The 17,765-nt window shown below is 38.5% G+C and overlaps 1 protein-coding gene across 3 annotated transcripts in view; it reads left to right on the top strand.

Annotated features, from left to right (window-relative positions):
• Positions 1–17,765, top strand: part of LOC135324889 (tyrosine-protein kinase transmembrane receptor ROR2) — a 150,171-nt gene that overhangs the window by 49,136 nt on the left and 83,270 nt on the right. The window contains exon 1 of one of the 3 annotated variants that reach the window (XM_064501939.1): positions 3,860–3,899. The exons of the other annotated variants lie outside the window; for them this stretch is intronic. Coding sequence (XP_064358009.1) covers positions 3,875–3,899 — 25 coding nt within the window. The 5' untranslated portion in view covers positions 3,860–3,874. Of the gene's footprint in view, positions 1–3,859; positions 3,900–17,765 lie in introns of those variants that run through there. 3 annotated transcript variants of the gene reach the window in all.

Below are 17,765 nucleotides of genomic sequence, written 5' to 3'. Positions count from 1 at the left end.
TCAGCCCCACCTAAGAAATTTTCTCAGAGAGAAAAGTTCTCAGAAATGTTAACTCAAGTATGTTCCAAAACCTGTTGAATGGTCCATATATTCCCTCTCCCCCACCCGGTGGCTTTTGTGTTGCAGTCTCCATTACTACCGGATATTGTAGTCTGGATGCCTCTACTAGTTACTTAGGAGAAAAAACCTCATGCATTTCTCTCTCTGATAAGGTGGTCTACAGCAGATCTGTAACAAGATGTGATTATCTTTGCTCTTTTCACATTTTATATTTGCTCAGAGACCTTCAATAAGTCTGCTTCTCAGCTCTTTCTGAGCTTCAGAGCAAGTATATACATTCTTGATTTACAATGCAAGACCTCCTTCCATTTTTTTTTCAGCACTGTTTCATCAGCGAAGTCTTTGTACCCCTCCATACCAGTATTCCAGCCCTGCGATTTATCCCAAGTCTCTGTGATGTGGATTCAGCGGTAATTTTGGTCGGTGCTAAAGACTTCAAAGTTCTTCCTGTTTATTCTTCATACTCCTGACACTTGTGTATAGACATCTCAGATGTCTGGCACATTGCCTTGTTATTCTCCCAGTTGTCTTCTCCTATGACCCTCAGAAAATCTTGACTGAAAAGTAGTTATTTGGAATACTCAACTTGAGGCACTTCAAAAGAACCTGGCTTCATGAAGCTGCTGAGTGGTCTCTGCCCAGTAGTCAGGCCTATGTTGTGTTGACTGTTCAAAAGTGGAGACATATCAAATCATTAATTTTGAAAATATCAGCTACAAATCTCAATTGAACTCTGATCTTTTGTTTTTAGTTATTAAGACTATTTTATTAGTTCCCAGCAAAACAATTATGGTTTAAGAATCCAGAGGCACAGTTTAGTGCGAGTCAGCATAGAGGCAATAGCTAGAGCTTTAATAGTAAACTATTTTAGTGATTAGTGGCTTTTAAATATCTACTAGGTTCAGATTGAATGATTTATGTTCTATGACAAGTTTTCCATATTTTGGTTAACATAGTTGTTTACAGTTTTCTGGGGTATGATTTTAAGTGTTCCCATCCAATATATATGGTAAGCTGCCAATAGAGGAGAACCAAAGAAGCCAAAGCAACGTAGGTAGCACTCTAGCTTTCGTCCCAACTTCCCTTCTGGGCAGGGGGTACAACGTTTCAAGGCAATGAATAGTAATTTACCAACTGTTTTCTGCTGACTCAGAATCATTTTGTGGCTTGTTTGTTGCACAAGTCTGGAAAGCAAGATTGATTTTTTTGCCCCTCTTTTTTTCCTCTCCCCTGAAGCACCCTTTGGAGGGAGGGTGTTTGGCAGTGCAAGCTAGAGGTCTGGTATGTATGCAAGCAGGGCTGGGTAGAAGAATGGAAGCCAACAAGGGAAATGGTAGAAGTCCAAACAGTCTGATTACACAAAAATAATACTTCTGCTAAAGGGCAGTTTTAGCCTTTCAGCTCCTAATAGCAGACTTTCAGCCTTACTCATGGGGATGGGCCCGTATGGAACCTGGAAGCGATTACTTAAATGGAAACATAAAAGGGCTATATTTGTCCTTTTTTTTTAAAGAAAAAGAGAAAGAAATGGAAACTTTGCAATACTTACAGTAGCTCATGCCAAGTGGGCTTATTATCAGCTTTTTTTTTTTTTTTTTTTTTTTTGTAACAAGAAGATTTATGAAAGTAGGGATTTAATGATAAGTCTCTACACAGGATAGCTGTTTGAAAATGATTTCTGTTGCCTTTAGACTCCATTAGGACAAATCTAGATTTTCAGAGTTTTCCTTTTGATTCCTGGATTGTGCCAGTTATTTTTCAGCATGTTGCCTACTTATGCTTTACTTCATTCTTCATGTGAGTGCTTCTTTCTCCTTGTCATGTTGCAGAAGATATACCTTAACAGCTACTAAGGCAGCACAAGAAGTGTGATACCTGTGAGGTTTTTAGAAATTTGATTGCATTCGGTTCCCTTGTTGCCCCAAAACTTTCATGAGGATCATATGTACCTGTATTTCTATGTGCAAAAATACCTTTTAAAATGTGGCTATAGCTATCTTCTGTCAAACACCCTCCTGTACCACCCTGGAACAAATGCTGTGATGCAAGAGTCCAGAGCTCCCTTCTGGGAGGCTTTATACAGCAATCAGTGAGAAATTAGTTTTCCTTTTCTGTTCTTTACATCTCTAGTGGAAAACGGCCCCATTTGTCTTCCTTGATCTCCAAGCTGGATCATTTTACTCCTTTTTAAGGCAGTTTTATGAGCAGTTTAGGGGATTTTACAAAGAGGAAATTAATACAGAGTAATATAAACAATGTAACGAGAAAAATAAAAATGTGAATGAGAAGCTTTATTAAATGCACGTAGCTGCAATGTGAAGTGACTGCGTGGGGTAGATTGAGGCCTCAGTTTGCAGAAAAGGTTCCTGGCTTTTGCAGCACAATTTGGAAAGCTTGCTGTAAATATGCTATGCTTGTGGTTCCTTGCTCAACCAGTGGCGCCAGGAATCGATCCAAGGGGGCAGGGGGTATCTTTGTTTGTTTGTTTGTTTGTTTGTTTTTTAAATTACTTCATATTTTATTGCATTAAGATTTTAAGTGCTATTGTTCCATATTTGTATCATTATGGACTTCAAGGTGTGCCTTGCTCTAAGATGTATGGATATCATCAGGATCCTGTGCAGTGTGTGTTTTCTGTATCGTTATTTTAATGTCATTTTTGACTTTCTGCCCAGGATTTAGTTATTAGGTTTTCCTCTCTGCTAAAACAGAAGTTAATTTAGTTTTCACTTCGGAGTGTACAAAGAACCCTTCTCTTTAGTTTTAGTGAAGTGCAGCTGTAGAGCATGTAGCAAAGTGGAGTGTTCTCCTTCTTTGATACATTTGTTTTGTTTGAGAACACAGCATTTATGAATGTTTCATTTACAAAAACAACTTAAAGGTGCATTTTCTATAATTAAAATGCCAAAATGACATTGACCATATATCCACTTTGTTCATTTTCATTTTTCAATCTGTAAGATATTCTTCACTCCCACACTTTACTTATTTTAAAATAAATTTGTTGAGTTGTATAGTACACAACAGTTTATTCCAGACCAAGAATACCTAAGAGGCCTCAAATAAAGCTGTTGGGAACCAGCTCCTAATGTACGGAAGGAGCCGAGTCTTCCTGCATCTGGCACAGAGCTGTGGAACTTTTGGTGTAAGGATTTAGGGAGTGCCAAAATGTAGTTTCCTGGGGAGACTTGGTCAAGTTAATGGAAGAGAAATCTGTTGAGGGTTACTGAATACATGAAAGCTACATCCAGCTCAGGAAGTTTCTAAGCCTGAAAATAAAACTATTTAACTGAAAGAGTATTAAAGGAAAGCATCATGTATGAATCTGCTTTAGACTATTCTTGGAGACAGGATGCTGGGCTAAATGGTTATTTGATCTGATGCGATGTGTCTGCTCTCATGTTTTCATGTCTTTGTTATCAAAGATCTTTTGCCTCAAAGATGTTAGGTGAGCTTATACATCTTGTTCTAGTTCTGCACAAGGGTCATTAAAATTGCCAGAAGCTATTAAACACAAAGATACCACCTTCAGCTCCAGAAGTCTTTCAGCTGCCTGTGCCTGGCCTGGCACAGCCTGGCCATTCCTATTAGAGTGTACCTGAGCAGTGCCTCGCTGATGGTATGATTGTATGGGTTTCCAGGTGGGTTCAGGGCTAAGAGTTACAGTGTGCAGTTTTAAGTACAAGAATCTGTAGTTTTTCTTTGTGTTTGAGGAGTATATAATGTGTTTTAGGTTCTTCCACAATAAAGAAGGGTGAAGAAACACAGGGTGATATGTAGCCAAAGTGATGAAGAAGAAAAGCGGTTCTCAACAATGTCTGGATGCAAAATTTGCTGGAGTAAGTGTTTTGAGGATGACAGCGGTCTATGTTGCCTTTTAAAAAAATTTCTTTTATGTCTGACTTGGCCCTTAATTTCACTTTCTATGAAAAATTTTTTGGGTAGTAATTACTACCCACCTTCCATGAGTAAGAAATGACATTGTTATCTAGTGATATTCTTTTTGTAGTGGAAACTTGCAAGTCCATTACTCGTCACTGTAAATATTTCATTTCTTAATACTGATCATAACACTTTTTTCTCCTCAAATACTGGGGACTCGTATCACAGCCAATGCTTATGGAGGGAAACACCACATTTGTAGAAAGGAGAAGTGGTGCTTATCTGCTCTTTGCTTCTTTATGATGGATTAAGAAGGTCTGGAAACTTCTGATCTCCATTTGTCTTTCCCCACCAAAACTGCACTAGGGCTATTTTATTGCTTCATTTCCATCATCAAACAAATACTCTTGAAAGCTGGGTATCAACTAAAGAAAATAATCTGAAGTAAGCATTTGCTCAAAGTTAGCATGCTGGGTCGATGATCCTTAACTTAAGACAAAATATAATAAATAAGCAGTATTTATTTTGCAGTATCTGCAACAGATCAGTAATAAAAAAGATCAGTAATATGTAAAGTGAATACTGGCTAGTTCATATCTCTTGAGCTTAGATGAAACACCTATGAAACAGTCTTATTTCTGTGTCTTGGTTAGACAGCTGTTGGCATATGGATAGCATACAGTTTCACTGCATCATACCTCCTCTGACAGAAGAGACCTTTTTGCACCTGGAGCTCCTTGAGATAATGCTATGAAGTAACACTAGTTAAAGTGGCCACAGGTCCTCTGGGTTATGGTAAACATCCTGTCCCTGTCCTTATTGCTTACCAGGAACTGCCTGACAACTGAATTCCGTTCGGTACAAAGCAGGACAGGGTGCACTTCCTTCCTCTTTGCTCGAGTCACTGATTGCTTGCCTCTGCCAGTTGCACTTTTTGGTATAGACATGTATATGTTTTGGTAGTTCTCAAGACGATGCAAGTAGAACTAGCTGCTGAGAGTATAGTCGTTAAGCTCACCTATTGCACCGTGTTAAGAGTCTTGTAGCCATATTTTCAGAAACGCATCTCCGGTTTCAGATGCTCTGATTTTCTTCCCCTTTTCTTCCCCTACCACTGCCTTGGTAGCAGTGCTGCCTTTAGTGTTGTCTTTTACTGTCTCTCTTTTTCCTGAGTTATACAGATGACCTCTTCTGCTGAAGACTGTGCTTTCATACTCTTGGTTTCTCTTCTGTGCTGAAATATACTAGTTTCTTGCTGAATCTTGGTGATTTTTTTTAATTTGATATGTTTTAAGTGTAAAAGTAAGACTTAACTGTAATATTAAGTGAATTCAAATCCAAACATTTCTTTTGCTGTGTATTCAAGAGAACATTTAAGAAAAATTTGGCTTAATTTAATGTGTTTTGTAGTAAGGTCTCAGTTGCATGATAGATGGCAGTCTAATAAATCAAACGAGAAGGCACAGTGTAAGAGCTTCTCAGAAGACAGTTCTCCTTTGAATATGATAATATATTGTAACATGCTGAATTATAAAATGACATCAGCACTGGAAAATGTAGAGGATCCCCTTTCTGGATAAATCCAATGCTAATGCAAGACAGTAAGCTAGAGACGCTGAGACTGCAGAGTCCCTCTCAAGTTGGCTGTTCACTCTTTATGAAGCTAAATATATCAATACTAGTGGATGATCTGTGAATTCTTAGCTTGTTCAGTGATGAGTTCTCTAAATATATAGTTCTTTAGATTGTGGTGAAGTAGAAGTCATAGAAATCACAGCGCTCTCTAAATTAGCTTTAAGTATGGTTTTGTCAAAGGTGCCACTTGAAATTGGACTTCTATAATTGAATACTATGTTCTGTTAAATATATCTATAATATATATAATTGAAATGTATGTAAATATATCTGTCATACATGCTTGCATTATATAGCATGTGTGCGCACACGTATGCACCCCTACATCCCTTACCTACATACACACACACACCTCTGCACCCCTAAACCCAGACATATTCCCGCACACACACACCTCTCACATCACTACACCCCTGCCTACATGCACACCCTACACATCCCTACTCACATACATGTAAACACGCACCCTTTGCTACATGCCCCTACTCACGTACATGTAAACCCATGCCCACCTGCACGTGCCTGCTTGCCCATGTGTGCACCCGCACACAGCTACACATGCATGCTCCCACAGATCCCTGCATACTTACGTGTGCACTTATGCATGCCCTGATACACATGTGCCCCTGCATATGCCATCTGCACACAAGCCTGTGCCCCTATACACGCGTGCACCTACACATCCTCCACAAATGCCCATGCACTACAGCCCCCTGCACACCTACATGCGCACCTACACACACCCTGACAAACACCCCCTCATAAACACACACGCGCGCTTATGCTAGCTCTGTAAACTAAGCCTGGGAGTAGAGTCAGCTTGGGCTTTACATTTCACGTGCTCTTATGAGTGGTATGTTATGCTATGGCTCCATCTATATAACCCTGCTGCCTTTCAAATCTGATACAGGTTTACTTATTACCAAGTAGTAAATAAGTGTTTGATAGGCAGTAAGAGCAAAATCCATCCTCCAGCTTGGCTTTTGGGGATAACTTGAGCTAAGAGTCACCCAGAGCTTTTATATTCCTCACTAACATGAGGAGACCAGGCTTTACATGGCTGCAAAGCGCAGCCTCGTGTTGCGTTGTGCAGAGACACCTCTGGCAGCCCCGATGGCCCAGGGCAGTGAAAGTCTTCTAGCTGCTTTTGCCCATCATTGAGGTGAGCTGCACCATGCTAACCTGCAAAATTTTTACACAGGTCACTGTGTTGTGTCATTTCATAGGCGCATCTTTGATCACACTAAAAACTAAACCATTGAAGTAAAAAAAGAAATCCCTAAAGCTGTTAAGGAGAAAAATCACAAGCATTTTTCTGTTAAAATTTAGAATAGAGCCATATGTAAATCATCGCTAATGACTGACCCTAATCAAGTGTGTTCATCATCACATAGAAGGAGTCAAACAACAGTTTAAGAATTTATATAGAAAAAATAGAACAAAGTACAATGTAGTTATTTCTGTTAACCAAGGGACTGCATTGTAAAATGTCATCACTTAAAATGTGGTGTCTGGTGCTACACAGAAAGACATTTTATTTTTCTAGTGGACTGTGCAATTTAAGGGTCTTAGGTTTTGGGTGCAAGTCAAGAAATGTTTCCTGCTCCTTACAGAGGTGCAGATAAAGAGTGGAGAGTCGTGAGCCTGACTTCTTTCTTGCCTCCTTTAAACAATAATCCTGAATGCTGCTGCTTCATTCACCCAGTCCTATGTGGCGTTGCAATCTATTGTACATAAGGAAAAGTCATGAGACTATTTCTCTAGCTCTTTGTGGTGTTTTATGAAGGGTAGATCCCGCTCAAAGGAGAGAATTCTGTAGCTCGTCGCAGGCTGACCCATCAAGAGTGGTCCCTTATTGCGCCAGGAAGGCAGTAACGCTTTGAGATACCTGGTGAATCTCCTGTTCATACAGTACAGTTCTGCATGGCTGCTAAACTGGAGAGCCATGGCCTCATGCTAAGCAGAGGGGCAGAAAAGACGTAGACATTTCCATCTTAGTTTTTGGTATTGCATTTGCCTCTTTTAGTTAGTGAGAAGGGGTAGAATGAATAGGTGCTTTAAAAATACCCAAGGTGTACTCATGCAAAGAACATCCAGAGAAAGAGGAGGAGGAGGAAGTGGGATCTTCTATTAAAAACCCTACGTTTTTGTTTGAGCAAAAAGCTGTTTTTAAAGTAAGAGTTTTAATTCAAAACGCAACCCTTTTTGAGTATGTTCTGTTACGAGTGGCTTGCACAACTTTTGTCAGTGATACAATTACTTCATTCTGGATTGCTTGTGCTTTTAATTTTCACTGGTACAGATGGAAATGATTAGTACAAATTTAAATTAATTAGCTGTTGTTATGGTATGCATAAATGACCATTTTGTGTGTATTCTCTCTCTTTTGCTGTTCTTTTTTCTTTGAATGTTAGGTTCTGGACACCTTTATGATATATGAATACAAATGTGTATGTAACTAACAGTATAAAAATTTATGGAAGGATTTAGGTCCCAGTCCTACAAGCAATTACTTTCATTAGCTTGCATATGTGAAGAGATATTGCAGGATAAAGGTCTCATTATGGATGATGCACTGGAGGTTATACTAAGTTACTTATAGTAAGTCAGATTTTAAAAATGATTCTTACCATCAGCTCCTGTCATGCCCTGTCAGCACAATAAACTTTCTCTTAAAAAAAAATAAATCCACAAACAACCCCCACACACACACATCATGAATATAAGGCTTTTTGGAACTATAGCATGACTAAAAGTTTTATCTGAATGCCTGCTTGTTATGCTTTGCTTTCCAAAAATAATTTTCTTGGTCCCAGATTTTGATTCAGCCTGATCTTCTCTGAAACAAAAGAAAAATCAATTATTAAAAAACCAAAAGGCAAAGTGAGATTATGAAAGAATAACTGTATTTTCCTACTCTGGTTTGTTTGAAGTTGAGAATATAGATTTACAGAGACTTCTTGCTAAATGGTCTGTTTTGTTTACTGATTGTTTACTGGTCATATATGAACTGTCTGGCTTGGAGATCAGGAAGTAGCAGAGAACAGACATTCTAACTTAGGGAAAAGCAAAATAATTCAATGTAAAAAAAAAAATCATATTTCTGTCTTACATTCTTCCTGTGAGATCATGTATTTTAAAATAATTAAAATACTGTTTAAAGGCATCTAAATTCACTGTTATTCAAATGATCTGTTATTATGTACTAGCCTTGCCCTGGTTCTCACTTTAAAAGCATGAAATAATATCCCATACAAACATCACTCCCACAGAGAGTTTTACATTTCCTTTTCTAGGCATCAGCATGCAGTGAGTTAGCATTACTACAAACTTTGTGGAAAGAATTCAGCTACCATAGTACAAATGATACATTTGTGTAGAAAGAGACTGCAGAGCCGTAGGATGGGAATCCTTGCCTGCTACTCATTCTCATTCTCTCTCCCTCTCCCTCTCTCCCCCCCTCCCTCTCTCTCTCTCTTTCTCTCTCACACCTGAAGAAGTTGCTCATCTGTTATGTCACTCAAGATCAAAGAAGTCTGGATCTGTAAGAAATGCAGGGGTCATCTTCTATTTCAGTGTTGCTTCGTAGTTCGGGTTCAGAGACTTCATTTGTGATTCCCTCTGCTATGAACTCCTCTTTCCAATTGTCTTGGACTTTTCCCAGTGTCTGAGCTTAAAATGAGTCACTACTGTTGAGGAAGATGATTGAGGTGGATCTTTACCCTGAAAATATCCTCAGCTGGTATGAGTCTGGCGTAAAGCCTCGCTGCAGTCAATAGGCCTACATCAATTTACACAGACTGGAAAATGTGGAACGTGTCTCCGTCTCTTCTGCTTCCCACATATGTTCAGTGATGCATTTCAGCCTATGAAGGAGCTGCCTGGCATCTCCAGTGTATTGTTTCTCCCACCTTTGTGTCTAACCACAGTCCCACAAATGAAGTTACAATGAAATATATTTTAAAATATTGCAGGCTCCTTAACTCTTAAAGCATGTCAAGTAGTGTGTATGGTCTTTCATTCATACTTCTTTGGTATTTCCTTTCTCCCTACTGTTTGCCCCTGACTTTGCTTGGTTTTGGTGAGACAGCATTATAAGGAAAGACTTTATCAAAGAGATGACTCTCATACTTAGACCTGATTCTGATATAGCTACCTGACATCCAGCAGCTTGGAGTTTTAGAAGTAGAATTCAATTTCTGATGACCTTTCTCTGCGTTAAACTTGTACCTCAGCTTTTGAGAGAGCCATATAAGATAGGACTTTAAATTCATCCTAAAATTAAAAGCAACACACACAGTTCAGGGAGCACTGGTTCTTTGTCTTCATAACTTTTCTTTGCTGGCTAGTGAATGTGGCTCATAAGTTTCAGATCCCTGGTAGAACTGGTGTTTGTTCTCAGATAAACAGTTAAATAATCTGTTCTAGAAATGAAAAATCCATGGAAGATCATGGCAATATCTTCATTTCAGAGCAAAGGATGTGCTTTCTTTTCTAGCAGAAGAGAAATAGAAAATGTTGTTGTCATTTGTGAGACCTGTGTGGGTAGGAGAGCAAGACTCAGTGACAGCTTAGTCATCAGCTCTCTTGATGATCTATGCTCAAATGCACAGGTGATACATTAGCAAATTTATTGGATGTTTTCTTCTTCATAGCAGTTTTTCTGCTTTTCTGGATTTAGTTTGAGTAGCTGCTCTTAATCTAAGAGTCTATGGCCTCCGTGACATGGACAGTTTGTTTATGGTTTAGACCATGCTGGTGGTTGAAATACAGACCTGTATCATCAGGATATTGTGCACACTGAGTTCAGTGAAAATTCTTATCTCGGAAATATTTCTAGATCCATAAATCAGAAAAATAATATCCACTTTTGCAAAGCAATACACTTGAGGAAGCTGAGCGCCCTTCAGGTGGGAAGAATATGTGAGTATGATGATTCCCATGTGCTGTAGGCATTAATGCAGCATATATATACTGTTAGAGGAGTTCATTTTCTTATGGTAATTGATGTTCCATCCACTTTTGGTACTTTTGGTAAGCCCTTTAGGTGAATAGTCAGCAAATCTTTATATAATTGCTGGCTGCAGAGATCAAAGTTGTGAAGATGGACATGAAATGCTTGATGGCAATGATCAGCAGGATTTAGCAATATATCAGTAAGGAGCTGAGATGAAAAATATGGTATTTCTATATGCACAGGTTGTTGTATTGACTCTGACTTTTCTGAAGTTTCCGGTGACTTCGGGGAGAGTAGCCCTGGAGCAATAACATTCACTTTTTCAACATCTAACCTACTCACCTTAAAGTCAATACCTCTTTAAAAGAAGAAGAAACTACAGATCTTCATGTTTCCCAAGGCTCTGTGTAAATACCCTTGAAGCTTTCATGTATTCTTCTGCCTAAGAAATGTTTGAGGTTACAGTGATGTACCTACTTTGCAAGTATCTTATTTGTTACTATGGTTAGTATGGTCATCAGATCACTTCTGCTTCCAAAACTGAGCTTCTAACATTTCTTCTGGCTCTCCTTTTAAAATTGCCCTTTTATATTGTCTGAAGTAAATTCCATTTTTCCTTCTTAAATTTCTGTAATCTCTTTTTGCAGCTCACATTTCCACTCTTTTTCTTCACCTTTCAGTTTCGGCTTTAACTCTTTCCTGGTCCTCCTCTGTCTCTCATTCCAGATATATTGCTACATTCTCTCTTTAGAGGATGTTGAATCTTAAGATAATATAGTTTCCACCTTTTTCTCTGAGTCAATTATGTATCTTTTTTACTAGATTGAATAGCCCTTTATCTAAAGGGCCCTACATACACCAGAAATATTACTACTTCTGCCTTTATCTTCATGTGTCTAAAATGTCTTTGTGTCTTATATTATTACTCTGTTATTTTTTTTCTACAAGTATGCTTTTTGCCTATGATTTTTTTTGACCTTTTGCTTGAGATAATCTCATTTTATTCTTACCAGCTATTCTGTATGTAAAGCCCCCTGAAAAATACACTTGATGTATTTAATTCCTCTGGAATTCCTTCCTTTAGGTCCCCACATCTTCCTTTTTCTGAAGTGGTTCATGTAGTCTGTCTATTGTCTTGTATGAAACCTTGAGCTCCTTAGATTAAGTCTGTCTTATTTCTCCGTTTTGCAAACAATCTTTTTACCCAAAGTTAACTTTTTCTCTCTAGTTCATTTGCAATAAAAACTTTTTGCTGTTCAGAATAAGTTGCAAACAATTAAAAAAATCTAGTGACAAGTGAGACCAGATACAGACAGAAGTGTGTCTAAGAAGAGCTTCACTTCAAAAAATGGCCTTCTCCCAAGCCTATATGAGGATGACTTCCTAGAGGTAATCTTCATTATCAAGTTGAGGATCTGGGGGACTTGGAAGTAAAATGTTTTAGCTAAATAAAAGCCTCCAAATGTCTACAAAATTGCTTTGGGAAGAAGAAATTTAGGAGGGCTAGTCTTAGTTTGGTTGTGTGTTAGACATCTATGTCTAAAATGTCTGTTATGTTCTTGGTATTAATACTTCAGGAATCTAACTTTTTTCTGGTGCTGTTTCATTATAAACATATTTGTTATAAACCAGGTCAATTCTATAACTTGATACAGATTTGGCATAAGAGTAGTCTGGTCCATTTTGATTTAATAAAACTCTGAACTACTAAGAGTGTTCTCAGTTTAGGATAAATTGTTAATGAGGCATGGCTTCACATGTCTTTCTGCATCGGTATTAAATTGTAGGAAGTGCTTCTTTCCAGGTCTAGATTAGCACCTCTGCTCCATTTGCGAGTAGAAGTGTGACCTGAAGAGCTGTGGCGATGGAAAGATCACTGTTCTGCTTTTTGTGCTGAAGCTGTTGGAAATTGTTGAAAGATCTGTAATAATGCTTGTTTTTTGCTCACAGTCTGAAGGTGAATGTTACTACCGCAGGCTTATTTTAACAACTGAGTCTTGTCTTTAAGAGACTCAGTGATAAAATTGTTTTTCTGATGTAATAGGGACATTTCAATTTAGATGTTCACATCTTGCTTTTTCTTTTCAGAAGTTTGTTTAAGCTGTTTTCCCTTCCTCTGTCCTTCTTGCTTAGACACTTTCTTTCTAAATTTTCCATAACCGCATTGGTTGCCGATGACTATTTCTCCCATCCATCACTGTTCTTGCAACTGTTCTGGCATTTCCTCCTGAAACGAGTCTGCTCTGAAAGGCCCTGTACTGGAAGTATGTCCAGACTGTTATGATGTTAACCCCTAGCTGGGCAAATCCCAATGGATACATTGGAGGCATGTAGCTGAAGAGTGAGACGCTTTGCTTTTGCATGCAGGAAAAGGTGAGATGTTCATTGCAATCTCCACTCCCTGTGCTGGAGATACTGGGAGTACTGGCAGCATGTCGCATGCACAAGCCTCACTGGTGAGAGTGCTGTGTGGTGTCCTATAGCTATACTGCTCGGCTGGTTTGAATGGCTTTCTCCTTTGGGACAAAACAGCTTTCTTCGTTAGCATGGTGCGTTATAGGGAAGGTTACAAGGCTTTTAACTTTAACAGGACTGGTTTTGCGTTGCATCAGTTAGGAAGGATCTTCCACAGTAAGGTAAAAAGAGTTTTTTTATAAGAAACTACTGAGTATATAGTGACTTTGATAAGGAGTACCTGATAGCTTTAATGTTGTATAGACACTTAAATAATTCATACATGATTATGGTTTGACAATTGCAAACCTCATTTTGATTCCAACAGAGATGTACTGAGTTAAGTATAAGCTATAAGGGAAAGAAAACAGAAAGCTAGCAAAGTTCATGTTATAGTACCTTCCTTGTTTGTCTGCTGCTCCTTACAAACTAGTACAACAGGTATGGTAAAATCTAGGACCAAATCTTAATCCTAGCACCATTATCTGAGGCCTAAACTTAGCCTTTGAATCCTCCCATTTTAGCCCACCCATAAACAGAGAAGTTGTTGCCAGCAGACATAAGGCAGAGCAACATTCTTGGGTTGAACTGGAAAAGCAATCATTTCCTGGCAGAGAACACACTTGGTCAAGTTATAAAGTGGTTTCACTTGAACAGAGCCCATGCTATCAACTTTTATTAGAGCACTGTTTATCTTGGGCCTTGTGGGAGTCAAGAGAAGTTGCTCAAATGGAAATTTTAGGTAAACCTTTATGCTGCATCGAAAGGTGCATGCCTTTATGAAGTATGGGATTGAGGAGAAATGTTTTACTTACTTTTGAAATCACTTTCTTTTCAGTTCAGAAATTGCCCTTTGTCAATGTAGGCTGTTAAAAAATAGAACAAAAGAAGAGTTCTGTTTCAGAAAGCTGTTACTGCTTTGATAGATGGGCTGTTAAGAATTATGTGACGCCTGTATCTGAATGTGAAAAGTAAGCTGCGTGCTTTTAAAAAGAAAACATGGTCATATACAGTTTTTATTACAACACTAAAAGATGTCATCTATGTGGTCTAGAGCAGTGTTTGAGATTCACAGAGTCCATCTCCTCATCTTTAGCTTCACCGTCCTGTTGCCCCTAAAGTTGTCACATCCAGTCAAGGATTTCCATCTCTTCCCGTGTGTCCTCGCTACAGCTAGATCTGGCACCGTGAGCGCTGAGATTAGCTACTAAGCTCAGCTGGACTGTGTGACTTTGCAGAGCACTGTTTAGATGTCTTCAAATAACACTCCCCAGAGCCACCAGAGCTGTAAGCACAGAGCAGAACCACCCAAGCTGGTCTTGCACTGAATTAGCCCACATCCAGTACAGCATGTTTAGATTTGATGCGGCGGTTAAGCTGATGTCATGCTGCTGCTGCTAAAAGGGGCAATCGCATTCCCCTCTGGCCCTGGCTGTGTTCCTTTGCTGCTGCTTTTGGACAAGCATTGATATAGCAGAGTCTGATCTGAAACTTGGATGGACCAAAACCCTCTGGCTGGGGTGACATGCCAGTGACCTTCTCAGTCAGGCAGGACTCATCTGTGCTGTATCTTGCTTGCTTCAGTCCACATCTGCAGGATGAAGTGTGAAGCACATTGCTGGCTTCTTATTTCCTCCTCATTGTGGCGTTAATCTTTGTGGCTCTTGGTGGTCTTATTCTGTACTGTCTCAGGGACTCTGTTTTCACAGCCAATAAGTTGTAACAGGGATCAGCTGGAAGGAAAAGAGTGGAAGTCCAAATTCTTTATGAGCTGTTGAACCCAAGAGGGAAAGAGCAGGCTTCCTAGGACTATAAGGGACCTGCATCACTGAGCCGTTTTCTGCTGTGGGAGGCACTGTGCCATATAGCCCCTTTCTTAAACTTATCAGGCTCCATATGAAAAGTAGGTAATATTTTTTTTGCCTCTGCTCCTTTCATTGAAAAGGCTGTTCCAGAACTTGATTTCTCCAACAGCGAGGAATCTTCACTGAGCATAAATTTAGCCATTGCTAGTTTCTGTCTATTTGCTTTTGTGCGGGCAGTTATTTTTCATCCCTGGCTTACTTTCCTCAAACTTTGCAATGTATTTATTCTTTCAGATCTTTTGCTGTGTGGAACAAGTTAATCTTGTTTCCATGTCTTCTGTGAATATTGTCTCTCAATTGCTTTTTCTATGTCTATTTTGTTTTCAATTTCTCTCTTTAATGTATGTGATCAGCAGTTAATTCGAGGTTCCACATAAGGCATTATAGAGCAGTGCTAGTTGTTCCATGTTGTTGTAATGCCTAACCTGTTACATTTTAGGATTGTATTTTCCTGTTTCACACTGGTGTTTGACTAGTGCCTTCAGACCCATCTTCATCTCAGTTTAGTGGTGAGCTCCCTGTATACTATGGAATTTCGTTAGGCCCTAACTCCATGATCTCATGCTTTTTAATATTGCTTCATTCCATTTTACTGATTCAGACCTCAAGGCCATTCTGAAAGATATACTAGTCATCTGTCTTGGGCATTGTACAGTGTCTACACACTGCCTTGTGATTGAAGTGATTTCAGTATCAAATTTATGATATTTATTCCAGCATTATCAGTGAAAGTATTAAGCAAGGTTGGTCCAATAAGCAATCCTTGTGACACCTGTGATCTCCTGCCATTCTTAAATGCCTCTTGCCAGTATTTTTTTTATCATCATCTCTTTTTTAGCTTGCTCCTGTTGTACCACATCATTCGTACCACATCATTCATCCCAGATTCCACATAGATTTCCATATATCAAATGCTTTACTTGAGCTTGGTTGGAAGTCTTTGTATTGTCTAGAAAATCAGTACTGTTATTAAAGAAGGATATCAGGTGAGTCTGATAGAATTGTTGCACATCCTATGTTGTAATTTGTTTTTATTTGAAATTTACCTGCATATTATTCTTTCCTTTAAAAATCTATTTGGAAGCCTTGCATGTTGCTGAAATACTGACCTAGAAATGCCTGGATTACGTTTTGTTTTGTCTTTTTCCTGCTTAATCACATCCTAAATCCTAATCATATAATGCAGTCTTATCAATTACTTGTTTCACATATCTGATTGCTTCCCTCATTCATATTAAAACTTTCTTCTTGCTTTCCATCTTCTGCTTATTGATATTTATCAATTACTGTACCTGATTTACCTTGTGTATTATGTGTAGAAATTACATATGCGTCTCTTAACCTTTTCCCTGATGCTGAATCTAAAAGTCTCCTTATCAGTCATGGCAGCCTTACTCACAGAAGGCCATTTCTCCAGATATTCAAGTGGGGCTTAATCTCTTGTTCTGCTTATCTTTACATTGCACCCAGCTACTGGTGACTGGCATCCTGAAAATAGCTAAGGTAAATCCAAATCATAGAGGCACTGTAACTCTCCTTCCTACAGCATCAGTTACAAATTGGTGTAGGAAGGGTTATTTAGCATAGGGCCTCTCTGTAATTTCTCCTGTTCAGAAAGAGAAGGGAAGCAGTAATGACCACCAAAATCGATTTGATCATAGAAACTGTTTTGTTGCACTAAGACACTCTGCCACTGTTTTAAGATATTGTTTCAATAACTCAATCTGCTTGCTAATTCTTGAATCGCTGTTTTTCTTTCCCTCTGTCCTTTAAAGAAAGGAAGGAAAATGCCCAGAATGTACATAGACGTGTCAACCCACAATTGCAAAGTGAATTTTCACTAATTGTGTCAAGGCAAATGTTGCGCTGTTTTTCTTTCCCTCTGTCCTTTAAAGAAAGGAAGGAAAATGCCCAGAACGTACATAGACGTGTCAACCCACAATTGCAAAGTGAATTTTTACTAATTGTGTCAAGGCAGATGTTGCCCTACAGGAGGCAGAAGTGTGATGCTTTGGCAAGGAACCATACAGAATGAGATCTTAAACATTTTCTTAAGTTATCAAAAAAGTTTTCTTTATGTTATCAAATCATAGAACAAGGAACATGAAAGAAGGTGGTAAAGCTACCTTTGCTGCGCCAGCAGTGAAGCCTTTACAGCTTTTTTTATCTAAAATTGGCAGCAATATGATATATTAGATCTGTACTGTCTGATTCATCTGGACAACATTATGTCCATAGTGCATAATATACCCAAAGTTTTGCAACAAGCACAGGCAAATTTTTATGACATAGTCTAGTTTGTATTGAATAATCACAAAGCTTTTCCATAATATTCTTTCATCTTTGGATGGGTGAGATAGTATTTCATACCTTCATTACCTTGAGGGTAAGCTATTTCTATGTGCTGTGCTTCAATTAACTCTGAAGATTGTTTCAGTTAGTGCAAAATGTGGTTGTTCAGTTCATAGGTTTTTTCATGAATCTTTTGTATGAATTTCATGAAGCTGATCTTCTGATTTTTGTACAGGCTGCTAGTTCATATAATGTTGCCATTTATTTTTGACTCTTTATTATTGCTTCGACTATTTATCTCTGCTTTGGATATCACTGGACTGGATGTCTGCCCCAAGTAAAGCCCTCTGCAAGATTTAAAATTAATTTTTATTCAACTTTTCTTTTAATTTCATACATTGGAATTGCCTGAAGTTTTCTTCCTGGGTAGTATATATTCTCAAAGATCTTGTTAAGAAAGTTGGGTCTTCTCATGAGAGTATAAAATAATGTTCTCTGTTTCACGATATACGTTTGGTATCATTCTGATCTGTAGAAAGTGAAATGAGGTCACAGCAGTGAAATTAATATAAATACTTACAGCAGAAAAAGTAATAGTCACTGCTTTCTGTGGATCAAGT

Source organism: Dromaius novaehollandiae, chromosome Z (genome assembly GCF_036370855.1).
Source record: "Dromaius novaehollandiae isolate bDroNov1 chromosome Z, bDroNov1.hap1, whole genome shotgun sequence".
NCBI lineage: Eukaryota > Metazoa > Chordata > Aves > Casuariiformes > Dromaiidae > Dromaius > Dromaius novaehollandiae.
Note: the sequence above shows the minus strand (reverse complement) of the source record. Positions and strands in the feature narration are given on the sequence as shown.